The sequence below is a fragment of the Chroicocephalus ridibundus genome, chromosome 2 (assembly GCF_963924245.1).
Source record: "Chroicocephalus ridibundus chromosome 2, bChrRid1.1, whole genome shotgun sequence".
Taxonomy (NCBI): Eukaryota; Metazoa; Chordata; class Aves; order Charadriiformes; family Laridae; genus Chroicocephalus; species Chroicocephalus ridibundus.
In genome coordinates this window covers 131495410-131507741 of record NC_086285.1, presented here as the reverse complement: position 1 = coordinate 131507741, position 12332 = coordinate 131495410, and the positions used below count along the sequence as shown (strand labels likewise).

The following is a 12332-nucleotide window of genomic DNA, read 5'->3' as shown; positions in this document are numbered from 1 at the left end:
TGAACACCTATCTTTACGAGGGACACGATGCTCTGGGGATGAGTCACTCCGTGCAGAGAGCTGACAAAAGGCTCTCACATCGCTTCCAGATGGAAAAATAGGGCTTGGAAGGGCCAACATAATCTGTCTCACCTGGGAATGAATTTTCCCCTGTTCACAAAAGGGAGTTTGCTGCTTCATTCTGCCCAGGTCTTACAGGGTGGTTGAGCACTATGAATGCCCAGGGTTTTGCAGGAAATCGTGATGTGGCTGCAAGAGAAGGACTGCACATATTGGGCTGTTTTTTTCTAGTTGCCTGTGAGCCATTTTGGACAAATGTCTTGGTTTATCTAGCTACCAAACAGAGGTGATAATACCTGCCAAGGAAGTGTACTACGAAGCATCCAATCTGCTGAAGGACAGCACGACAGCAATTTTAGACTTGAGGAAGATACTCTCCACAACGTCCAACCTAGGGACTGCTTGCAGAGCCACATCAGACAATTTCTCTTAGTATTTCCCTCTCACTCCCTACTGACCTAGCAAGAGTCCAGTCTGTGGTGGGAGCACGAAACCAAACATTTATTGACGCTATGAATCATTTTTTCATTCCCCAAATTACATAAAATATCTAGTAACTCAGCCCAAATTTTTCCTCACTGCTAAACACAATTAATAAGCTATTAATGTAATTCACATGGTGCCACTGCAGCCATAAGAAGACCCCAAAAGGCTTTGCACTGGGGTATATCTTTGACTGAAGACTCCCACGCCAACACGTGGAATCCAAATTCCTCACTGTGGGCTGTGATATAGCTCTTCAGCAAACACCTGAGCTCCCCTTGTTGTCAGTAAAGGATCAAAACATTTGCTGGTGGAAGAACTTGGCGACCAAAGGTGAATGGGGACAACTGAGGAGGAGGAGGAGAACTCAGGACACCAGAACAAACATATGGTGTCTGACAAAACATCCATCTAACCTGAACTGCAGGTCTGGGACAGGGAAAGCATTTGATTTTTATGAATCTCGGCAGAAAGGAGGGAGAGGTGGAAAAGGGGAAGAGACGTATGCTGAGGTAAAAACAACTGGTGGAAACAGCATAAGGATCAGTAAATCTTGTCGACAAGAAAATCCATAACTTTGCAAAATGTCCCTTCGGGGAGGCGGCAAGGGTGCTTTTCCCAGGGGCTGGATCTGTTCACATTTGTAAGAAACAAGTGTATATGCTTGTCCTGTTTGCCACGTACGCCAGAGTTGGTAAGCTTAAAAGGAATGCAATAAGACCAAATTTGAATTACGGTTACAAAAAATGTAATAAAAACTTTGAGTGATTTAAGAGAAGTATCAGAAACTTTATTTATCCTGGCCTTTGTGAACAAATGAAAGCCTTTCCAGCGCAGCATTCTTCAAGTGAAGTCGGTGGGAAGTATCCCGGTACTCTCAGCATATGCAAGGGGTATTACCAAGGGATTCCCTTGCCGCAGAGGACAGACATCTTCCCAAGGCAAGTCTCTGGCTTCTCCCTGGATCTCGTACCCTGTTGCGTAAGAGGCGAATCTAATCTTTACTGAGCCACTTGAGCCTATTTCTTACCATTAGCTGGGCAATATGATAAGGACAAGCCACAGGTATTTTTGGAATAGGATCATGAACTCAGAGGTATGCACAATTAGCCACTTAAAAATAAGATGGGATAAAACTGCACGTGCATGCTGCAGACACTTACTCTAAAACACTTCTGTGTGATGCAATGCAACTGGTGTGTTTTGGAAAGAGAATCACTTTTTCTCATTTTAGGGCCACAGAATTGCAACTGCCAATGACTGAAAAGCAAATGCAAAATATAAGGTGAGCTTGTCATACCTAGCCTGTTATTTCCCTCTAAGTGAAAGGAAGAGGGAGACAGATATGCTGTCCGCAACTTCACCTCATTCTTACAGCAGTCTGCAAAACTAGCTCAAAATTAAAGTAGCACTGCACGGCTGCAAGGTCTGTGAAGAAGTGTAAAATTTTCAAAGGTAACATTTTAATTTGCATCTGGCTGGAAGCTGCTGTGACGATAGAGGCACTTAAAAACATTTTGAACTTTACATTCACTATAGGGGACCAGGAGAGAGGGATGCAAGTGTCGTGCGGTTTGAAAGGGCTAATGCACAGACTTCTCTGCTAATCAGGAAAGGAAATACCAGCCAGACCTGGAAGCCAGGCTGAAAGCATCCCCCCGCTAGTTACAGAAAGATACTGCAGGATTCTGAGAAAAAAAAAGAACAAGCCTGGTTGGCTCCTCTTAAAAAAGTTACATATAGATAATTGGACATTCACAAATTTGCCCTAAGCTTGTAAAACACACTTGAGTAAGTCTATACAATGATTAGCGAGCAGCACAAAGACCAGCACTGCAAGGTTCAAGTCACACAGAGCTTGTGCCAGCAGCAGGGATTGCACGGAGCCGGCATTAAAGCTAGGGCCAGGCCGAGCACGTGGAGGCTTAACAAGCTTTCATACACTGGTCATGTACTGGTAATCCACAGGCAGCATTAAAAATGTCAACAAAAGAGCAATATGTCCAAATTGGGCTGTGACAACAATAGCTTATTAAGATACCAAACTCGAATTACATTTGTCTTTGATTTACTCATTTTTCAAGCTAATTGATCAGCGAGGTCTTTATTCCCACGATAAAGCACAGTAATCTTTGGATGGGGCTTTTTTACTCCTGACTTTTTCCTTTAAAACATTTTAAGATTATTTTGACTACTGGCTTCTGATACAAATATAACCATCTTTGGACAAACAAGCACATTAATTAAAGCTCATCCTGTGGTTCCTGGATTTGTGCAGTGGTAGCCCTTTTGCTGCAACTGCATACCGTGTCTCACACCACACGGAGAAAAATCCACTGCCTGGGTAACCAGGCACAAACTACTTAGGATTTCTCCCATGGATAAGTCTAAAGAATGAGTCAACCTCAACTGTGACCTTACTTGTCTCTAGTGTGTCCTCACGCAGCCATCAAGCTCCTTTTGCCGCATGTAACACACGTGCTCTGCGGGATGAAGGTCTTTGGAGGGTATCAGATGGCTTTGCCACCTCTGGCTTAAGTTCTGTGAGAAAATGATGTCAAATTTAAAACAAGGACCATCATTATTGGCACGCAGAGACTCCAGAGCTAGAAACTTAGAAAACAGGATTAGGAATGTAGGAGAGGCTGCACTACGGGCACAGAAGCAGGATCAGATTTATGAGTCCCCTTTTGATCCAGATTTAAGCAACGGTGCCTGCGTGAAGCAGCAAGACAGCACAGGGGATGGCACTGCCACAGAGGAGGTTCTGGGACAGAGTGGGAGCACCAGTACGGAACTGCTGTGTCTTGGAAATGTGAGACTTTTCAGGTAGCTTTTGTGCAACAAGAACGTTAAATGGCCATACACCGTACAGCTACGAGTATGGAAGGGGAACTGGGGGACTCCCTCTGATGCCAATTATTCTAAAAAGGGTTTTGGAGAGAGGAAATGGGTTATCTTGTCTCCCTCCTCATTTGGTCTTTGGCCTCTCTACTGACGCTGCCAGCAGGGGTGTCAAAGATCTTCTGCTTTAAGTACTTGACTTGTTTCAAGGAATCTGATTAAAGTAGATCACCTCAGATAACAAGAGGAATTAATGCTGCAAATACATAGGAGAGGATTTTCAAGCTCATAAGCTACATAGAGGTCAGTCCTTTTCAAGTCACGCAGCCTTGAAGATCTTTTGATTTTCACAGAACTGGTGATCTTTACTTGTCCTTTTCCTCTGACCGATGAGCCTTTACATTTAAACACTTTATTAACTCAGTTCTGGTTTTAATCTGTTCAGTTGCTCTGTCCACTACATGGCAGATACTGTACAGAGATAAGCCTGGGCGAGAGAAAGCCAAAAGGGAACAGGAAAGAGTTTTGGAGGGCTTTGCAATAGAAGTGGCACATTCTCCTTAATAACAACATAGTTTTAGATTCTACATCCTTTGGGTTTTTACAATGTTTTGTAAAATGAGTATCATAGAATCATAGAATGGTTCGGGTTAGAAGGGACCTTAAAGATCATCTAGCTCCAACCCTCCTGCCCTGGACCGGGACACCTCCCACTAGACCAGGCTGCTCAAAGCCCCATCCAGCCTGTGTTCAGCACCTCCAGGGATGGGGCATCCACAATTTCTCTGTGCAACCTGTTCCAGTGCCTCACCACCCTCACAGTAAAGAATTTCTTCCTAATATCTAATCTAAATCATAGAGTCACAGAATCGTAGGGTTGGAAGGGACCTCTGGAGATCATCTAGTCCAACCCCCCTGCCAGAGCAGGGTCACCTACAGCAGGTTGCACAGGAACATGTCCAGGCGGGTTTTGAATGTCTCCAGAGTTGGAGACTCCACCACCTCTCTGGGCAGCCTGTTCCAGTGCTCTGCCACCCTCAAAGTAAGGAAGTTCCTCCTCATGGAGGAGTCATCTCCTGTCTTTCAGTTTAAAACCGTTACCCCTTGTCCTATCGCTCCACTCCCTGATAAAGAGTCCCTCCCCGTCTTTCCCGTAGGCCCTCTTTAGGTACTGGAAGGCTGCTGTAAGGTCTCCCCGAAGCCTTCTCTTCTCCAGGCTGAACAACCCCAGTTCTCTCAGCCTGTCCTCAATAGCATAGGTGCTCCAGCCCTCTGATCATCTTCGTGGCCCTCCTGAAGCCTGACGTTTCTATAGCCTCGCAACTTGGTCAGCCAAAGAGAGGCAGACTCCTAGATCCTATCTCTTCAACTTTTTATACTCTCTAGCATGTAACCCTGGTATACATTCAGGCTCAGCGACTCAGCTGTAAGCAACTGTATGCTTATGTCTGCACACACGGCAGACCAGTGCCTTTTTACCAGTGCCTTGTTTGCTCTGCACATGCAGATGTCTCCACTGAAGGACAGGCTCAGACCTTTAGCACCCATCAGCCGACCCTGCACTGCCTTTGTTCAGCGGGTTGGCGTTTTTAGCTCAGCTCTGTCGGGTAGGTCCCTGAACCGCGCTTTACACTCGGTGACATTATCATTTCCGACATGAGAAGTCACTAACGGTTACTTGACTATCAAGATCTGCCCCCTGGCTCTGTGCTCAGCTTTACCAACTGAGTAGTCCTAATTTTAGGACTTCCATTTACAACACAAATACAGTAGGTAAGAACTGCATCAGCTTCACCGCACCAGGATCTAAACTTGGGAGATGGCTACGCGAAGGCTGTGGGACGTGCTATTGTAGGATGTCCTAACTGCCAGAAATGCGAGTGGCACCACTGTGAGTGTGTCTGACTGGGACCCGCGTGCTCCAGAAGTGGGAGCAGAGCCTGGAGCCCTCCAGGGGGGAACATCCAAGTGTCACCATTCACAGCATAGCACTGACACAGCTTCAACCCTTCCTGGCTTGGAAAGACGACTCTGGAGGAGAACTGATCCACTGAAACAAGTGTTGCAGAGGCTCTGAGGTTCTAGTAGTGCAAGACAAATGCAGTTCAAACTCTGTTCATGTTAATTCCCATTTCTCGCTGCTCAGACAAGCACATGGCGACAGCTTTCATGAGGCAGGGACCTGTCTGTTGGAAAATGGATTACGAGCACCAACTCTCGTACATAAACTAGTGAGCAACCATCTAATGGTCACTAGAGAGACACCACAGGTCTGTGCTGGTGACCTAGAGGTGAAAAGACTTTCTTTGTCCATCCGAATCCCCGAAGCTTTCAGACCCGTGATCACGGGGAAGTTCTGATCTAAACAACCATTAATCTTCCTTAAGGTGAAAAGGTCAGAAGAGCAAGTTATTCAATGTTAACTGGTTTTTATGCCAGCAAAAAAGTGCCTTTATTTCCAATGGTATCTTAAAATATACAGCAACACTTAAATATCCCAGCTTCCACAGTGATATTTCCAAAGTGATGTCAGCTTTTAGATAGATGACAAAGTCCACACACAGCGTCAGCCCCCCACAGCTGTGTCCATAGCCATACCAACAATGCCACACAATGGCCTCCTTAAATCCCATAAAGGCAAGCGACAATGCCCCAGAATGAAGCGATAACGTATTGGAGCTGCTGACAATCGGTCTTTAACATGTGTTATCCATTTGACTGCAGGTGTAAATCAGCATTTCAATGTCAAGTTGCTAATTTAAGGCTGTACGGTCAAACATCCAAATAGCTTACCCCAGGAAAAGCGCAAGTGCTTTGTTAAAGTAGGTCAAAATCACCACAAGTCAGGGAACACAGAGGAGAAGTTCCACATCAATAAATCAGTGTTTGTGCTATGATAGATATATATTTCATGATACAGGAGTATTAGACTAAATTAAACATTTACCAGAGCTCAGATAACCGTGTGGGTACTGTGTGGCATTTTGTTGCTGCTTGGTTGACTTTGCCGGCGTACGTGCCGCCGGCGTACGTGGCCACAGAACCAAGCTCTGTGGCTCTACGGTGTGACATGAATTAACACGGCTTTCCAAAGGATACATGTCACATTTCCTCTGCTTTCACTTAACTGTGCCACCTCACGGATGTGCATTAACTTTCCCCTGTTTAATTCCCACGTGCAGAGAAATAAGGAAAATACCTGCTGCCATTTGTTTTATTTAAAGCCCTCTGCTAACCGAGTACATGTAATTTTTCAAAAGAAACCAAAGACTGAAAGTATTTTTTTCATCCCCTCTCCTATTACTAGGAAAGTAGTTAACTTAAGGCCCCGATTAACATTCCACTGAGCTGAGTCAAATGGTTCTTCCTCTTATTGTTATTATTGACTGTACAACATTTTCTACCAACTCACTCGTGGCAGCTGTTTCAGTACAATGGGGAAAAAAAGAAAATGAATGGCATTTTAGTGGGTTATTTAATGAGAGCCTAGAACTGGCAAAATATAAAACTGCATTCAGAAATGTTGCATCTAAGGGAACTGCAGCCTTCCTAATTATAGCCCAGGTTTTGGGGTTTTTTGTCTCAGTTTCACTGAGAAATTCAGAGCAACAGTAGAACCTTCTGCCTATTCTCACAGACACATAAAAAATATGCACTAAACATTTTGTAACAATTTGAGCCTGGGTGATTTCTCATATGTACAGTGCAGGTAAGCACCAAGGTATCCGCCTGCGGAAAAGAAATGCACGTGCAAAGAGAGTTGAGACCTCTGCAAATTCAGTCTCTGACAGTCCTGCCACACCATTGCTCAAAGAAGAACCTCTTCTTCTGCAGGTGGCCTAGTGATGAGTCAAAGATGGAACCAGGTTTTGAGGCAGGATTAGCAGGGGCGGGTAGGTGTGGAAGACCCTCTTCTCACCGCCCAGGGCTGACACGGCGGCAGACAAGCAGCCTGTGTGACCCCGCCTGAGCTGCAGCTCCTGGAGGGAGCAGGAACATGCTCACATCACTTTCCGTATTCACTAGCTGGTGTTTGAATTTAAACTGAGTTCCCTTTTATTTAGGAAGCACTTAGGGGTGGTCTGAGGGAAAAAAGGGACCAAACCTTTAGGCCTCCTGCTGCATTGCATCAGGTTGTCCTTGTCCCTTCTCCACAGCCACGCTTAATGCGGTGAGGGATTTCTTAGGTTGGCGCTGTTGAACGCAAGGCATGCTGCACATGTCCCGGAGCACCGCGATGCTTAAGCAGATTTACTCGGGGGTTATGGAAAGTGCCCAGACAAAGCTTTGCTGTGTCTCTTAACCATCACTCTTTCTCATCCATTTTTCAGGTCTCAGGAGGGTGTAAAGACGACCACAAGACAGAAAATGACAGCCATGGCACATTGCCTTTAAGTGAAGACAGCGCACTGAGGAGTGAGCATGCGCACTAACCTACCTGTGATTTCTTCCAAGTTTATTCACACAGGATGATAGGGAGTGTTTTTGCAGATTTAGGCACGTTGGTTACATGCATTTTTTGCTTCATTCTCTTTTCGCTCTAACTGCTGGGAAAATCAGCAGTGGAATGGGAAGAAGCAAAGGAAAAGAGGGGCCGGACAAACTATTGTACCAGCTGCCCCCACTTCTACTGATGCCAAGCAGCAACCGTGCGAGCTCTCGGTACATTGAAAGGCAAGTGGGCTTTCCATTTTGTAGTCCAGGTAAAACTATACCTGCTGTTAAACTACTTTCACCAGCACTACACATGCACTTGTTCATACTTGCTCCTCAAAGCTAACCTGATCACTGTAGATGGACAGAGTGAGTAACCAGATGGGGCAGGGCTCGGTTTGTGTTTCCCTGCACAGAACTTGGAGAATACAGGACTGGGAGAGAGAACTAGCAGGTCAGCATCCACAGCAAAATTCATGAATATAGTAACTCCTACTCTACCAGGAGCCCCTAAAGCCTCTTCAAACCATTCTTCTGTCATGACTGAATAGCTGCCATTTGTGCTTCCCTGAAACCTATTCAAAAACCATGATCTAGATAAACTTGGCATTTTTTCTTTTTTATATAAAGACTGACAAATTCTTTTGTGTCAAAGACATACAGCTTAAACAAAGACATAAACAGCTTAAACAGCTGTTTAAGACAGAAAGTAAGTCCCCACAAGGAAGGAGGAGAGAGTCAATCAAGCCCTACTGCTAACAAGTATGACATACAAGGATTGGTAGCGTTGTCATGAAACCTATAATACTTAGAATTGTGTACTGATTACGCCGAGTAAGATGTGCAGAAAGTGTCTGAAATGTTCACAGAAATCCCTTGCAGCAGTTCAGGTGCTTTTATTTCTGGAACGCCTTTAATGTCACCCTCGGTTGTCACCCATGATACAATGATTTTGCCTGCACAGCACCAAGCTCACCAGGCAAACGACGTTGCAGGAAGAGTCGCTATGCTCTGGGAAGCTAGTGAAAGCCTACTTTCTCTCAACGTTTTTGGTTCATGGTTACTTTATAAGATTGAAGTTAACATGTCAGAGTTAAACACTGCTCTCAAACAATTTCAAACAAGCTTGTGTTTATAGCAAGTACAATATTATTGGTTATCTGGATATTCCAATATTGGATATTCCAACATCATCTAAAGGCAGTAACAGATACGTCATGGAGGGCTTGAGTAACAGAGCAGTAGCAGGAGCCACAAGAACAAGCTGCCCAGATTTCACACACCGGCCCAACCACCACCACCAGGCACTCGCAATTACAATTTCACCCCAGTTCCCCAAACAAACGCCAGGCTCATGTGCACAAAATAGGCATGTTCAAAGATACAGATATATTTGATCAACTAGTACAGAGAAATTTAATAAGATAATAAATGAAAAAAAAAAACCAACTGGTGACTCTTCAGTTAGTGAATAAAACTAGCACTGCTCATGAGCCAGGACGTGATGCCCTGTCACACCATCACTATTTGAAAGACAGCACTTTGGGCGACTTCAGCTCCCTTGACTTTTTCCTCAGAAAATTTCCACTAGTAACCAATAATTGGCGGTGGGAGAACACTTGTGTAGCTGATGTCTGTGAGTGAGACTTCACAATCAGTTTAAGCCAGTCGAAGACCCTGATGCTGCCAAAGGCATCTGGGAAAGAGAAATGGCCCTTCTTACAGCACCATCTGCTTATGTTTGGTTAGGGACTATATCAAACCCTTTGTTTTATCTACAAAATATAGATAAAACCTACAATATCAGAAGGGAGTGTGAGGCTTAATTTAAAAACTAGCAAGAGCTCTGGGTTACCTGGTATAGGAAGTTAAGTGCGAGGTTCTGTCAGTTGAAAATGCAGCCTGCTAATAACTGCCATACTGGCAGAAATGGCAAATAAAAAATGTGCTGGAAGGAAATACCCTACATTCCTAACGAGCCCATCAAAGTGGTCTGCTGCAGTGATGAAACCCATGTGCCATTCAGTTCCCCGCAAAGTATATTCTCCCAAACACAGCATGGCTGCCATGAATTAGGCTCCTGGAAAAAAGATTCTCTCTTCAGGACTCTGTACTAGAGAAAAACAGGAGTGGAAAGATGAAACAGGTCAAAAGATTATATAGAAAAGGGTTTGATAAAAAGCTTTTTTTCAAACATGGCAACTTTGTACAATACAATAAAGTGAATCCCTTGCCCCTTGCTATTACAACATCAGCCTTTGTGACAGAGGTTCTTGTTGGCAATTTCAGCAGAGGACAAGATTCAGAAGGACATGGAAATCAAATGTGTGTCCCAGTCCGGGCTGAGGTACACTGGCAGCATTAAAACAGATCCAGCGTCAACATCCAGTACACATCTGTCCTCGGATTCTAGGACTGCACTAGCTTTATCAAACAAACACAAGAACAAACAAGGTGTAAATACAGAGTGGCCAAGGTGGCCAATAGCATTCTGGCCTGTATCAGGAACAGTGTGGTGAGTAGGACTAGGGAAGTGATTGTTCCCCTGTACTCAGCACTGGTGGGATCCCACCTTGAGTACTGTGTCCAGTTTTGGGCCCGTCACCACAAAAAAGACATCGAGGTGCTGGAGTGAGTCCAGAGAAGGGCAATGGAGCTGGTGAGGGGTCTGGAGAACAAGTCTTATGAGGAGTGGCTGAGGGAACTGGGGTAGTTCAGCCTGGAGAAAAGGAGGCTGAGGGGAGACCTTATCGCTCTCTACAACTACCTGAAAGGAGGTTGTAGCGAGGTGGTGGTTAGTCTCTTCTCCCAAGTAACAGGTGATAGGACAAGAGGAAATACCCTCAAGTTGTGCCAGGGGTGGTTTAGACTGGATATTAGGAAAAAGTTTTACACTGAAAAGATTAATAAGCATTGGAACAGGCTGACCAGGGAAGTGGTTGTGGCACCATCCCTGGAGGTATTTAAAAGATGGGTAGACCTGGTGCTTAGAGATATAGTTTAGATTAGTGATGTTTTTTGTCAGAGTTAGGTTGACGGTTGGACTAGATGATCTGAAAGATCCCTTCCAACCTAGGCAATTCTATGATTCTATGATGCTACTTCAACAGGGTGACTGAAAAGTGCTCCCTCCCTGGCAGAAAGAAATAAGCACACCAGAGGCTATGGGGTTCTTCTCGTGTTTGTCTTGTGCTGTGGTTGCTGCATGAATCAGATGCTGAAAGAGTCCAACAAGAAGGAGAATCTGATTTAAATGAACATTTAAATGAACTGTACACACAACCATGTGCGCTTTTTAAAAAAAGAAGAATAGTATTAAAATTTTAGTTTCATTTCTCCCTTTCCCACTTCCCTTTCTCAGTTGACAGTCAACCAGCTGGTTTACTGCTCTGAACGTGCACCCTCATTCCCACGTCTAACCAGCTCTCCCAGCGGGGCACTGTGCAGCCATATGCTACACCACCACTTTTTAATATTGAACCACAGCACACTGCCACTTCCTTAAGCTGGTGGCTGCGCTCTGAGCGACAGCACCTGCAGGAGCTCAGCAGAAGCAATTGCTTCACAGAGAAGCAAGATACAGTTGATTGATAGTTTCTTTCCACAGAACGCAGCAGGAAAAGGGAGCTATTGCGTCCAGAAAGACAGAATGACCATGATGGATGATGTCTTGCTGTTATGTGGTCCCTGCTGAGTGGGTGACCGTGCTTTACTCTGGCTTTGCTCCCCCTATGCATGCTTCATATAGATCTTAAAAGGAAAGAACTATCTGACAATACATGTCAGAATTTTAACCCAAAGCAAACTTTCAGGAAGCCTGTTCCAAACATGTATGAAGTGCGTAGTTTTTTTTTAACCAAATAACAAAAACATACTCTGGTTCAATAGCCTTCCTAGAGAAGGCAGATGGTAAAAAAATGATAAACTGGAACAGAACACAGTAAGCTGACATTTTCTGCAGGGTAACTCCCCCTACCTAATTAGAAAAATGACCTTGACTGATTATTTCTTAAATAGTATGACTTCTTAAAAGAAAATCACGGACAATTTAAATAAAAATAATAATTTCCAAAATGGTTTGGAATATCCCTTAAAACATTTTTCCACCTTTGACCACTTCTCAAGCACAAGAAATCCTTCAGTAACGTGAGAAATCTGCTCCAACTTTTATGCAAGTTAATACCACTGACTACTGAGCAAGAAAAAAAACCAGTCAAGCTTTCACTTCAAAGCACTATTTAGTTAAAGATGAATTACTTGACCTTTTGACAGCGTACAATGGAACGGAAGTCAAAGGTACCTAAGTTCTTCCATTCTCTAAACAAATTCAGCCCCATATCTACAAGAAACTACCTTTGCGTTAGAATAGAGCACACTTTTCAGAACAAAATGTTTAAGCTAATAAAGCTTCATGGAAGCCTCAAAGAGGGCAAATAAGTCGTCTTCTGTTTGGGGACGCGGTGATAGTTTAGTCACTCTCTCCTGCAAGATTGAAGAAAAACTGGATTATA

At 44.2% G+C, this 12332-nt stretch overlaps 1 protein-coding gene across 2 annotated transcripts in view; it reads right to left on the bottom strand.

Moving 5' to 3' along the window:
• Nucleotides 1–1363: 1363 nt before the first annotated feature.
• The window catches only part of ADHFE1 (alcohol dehydrogenase iron containing 1), a 28457-nt gene continuing 17488 nt past the window's right edge, over nucleotides 1364–12332 (bottom strand). The window contains exons 14-15 of one of the 2 annotated variants that reach the window (XM_063326981.1): nucleotides 2965–3084; nucleotides 1364–1517 (exon numbers count right to left, since the gene is read on the bottom strand). In XM_063326981.1, the coding sequence (XP_063183051.1) occupies nucleotides 2971–3084 (114 nt within the window). In that variant the 3' untranslated portion in view covers nucleotides 1364–1517; nucleotides 2965–2970. Of the gene's footprint in view, nucleotides 1518–2964; nucleotides 3085–9190; nucleotides 12304–12332 lie in introns of those variants that run through there. The other variant, XM_063326982.1, reaches the window with a different exon arrangement.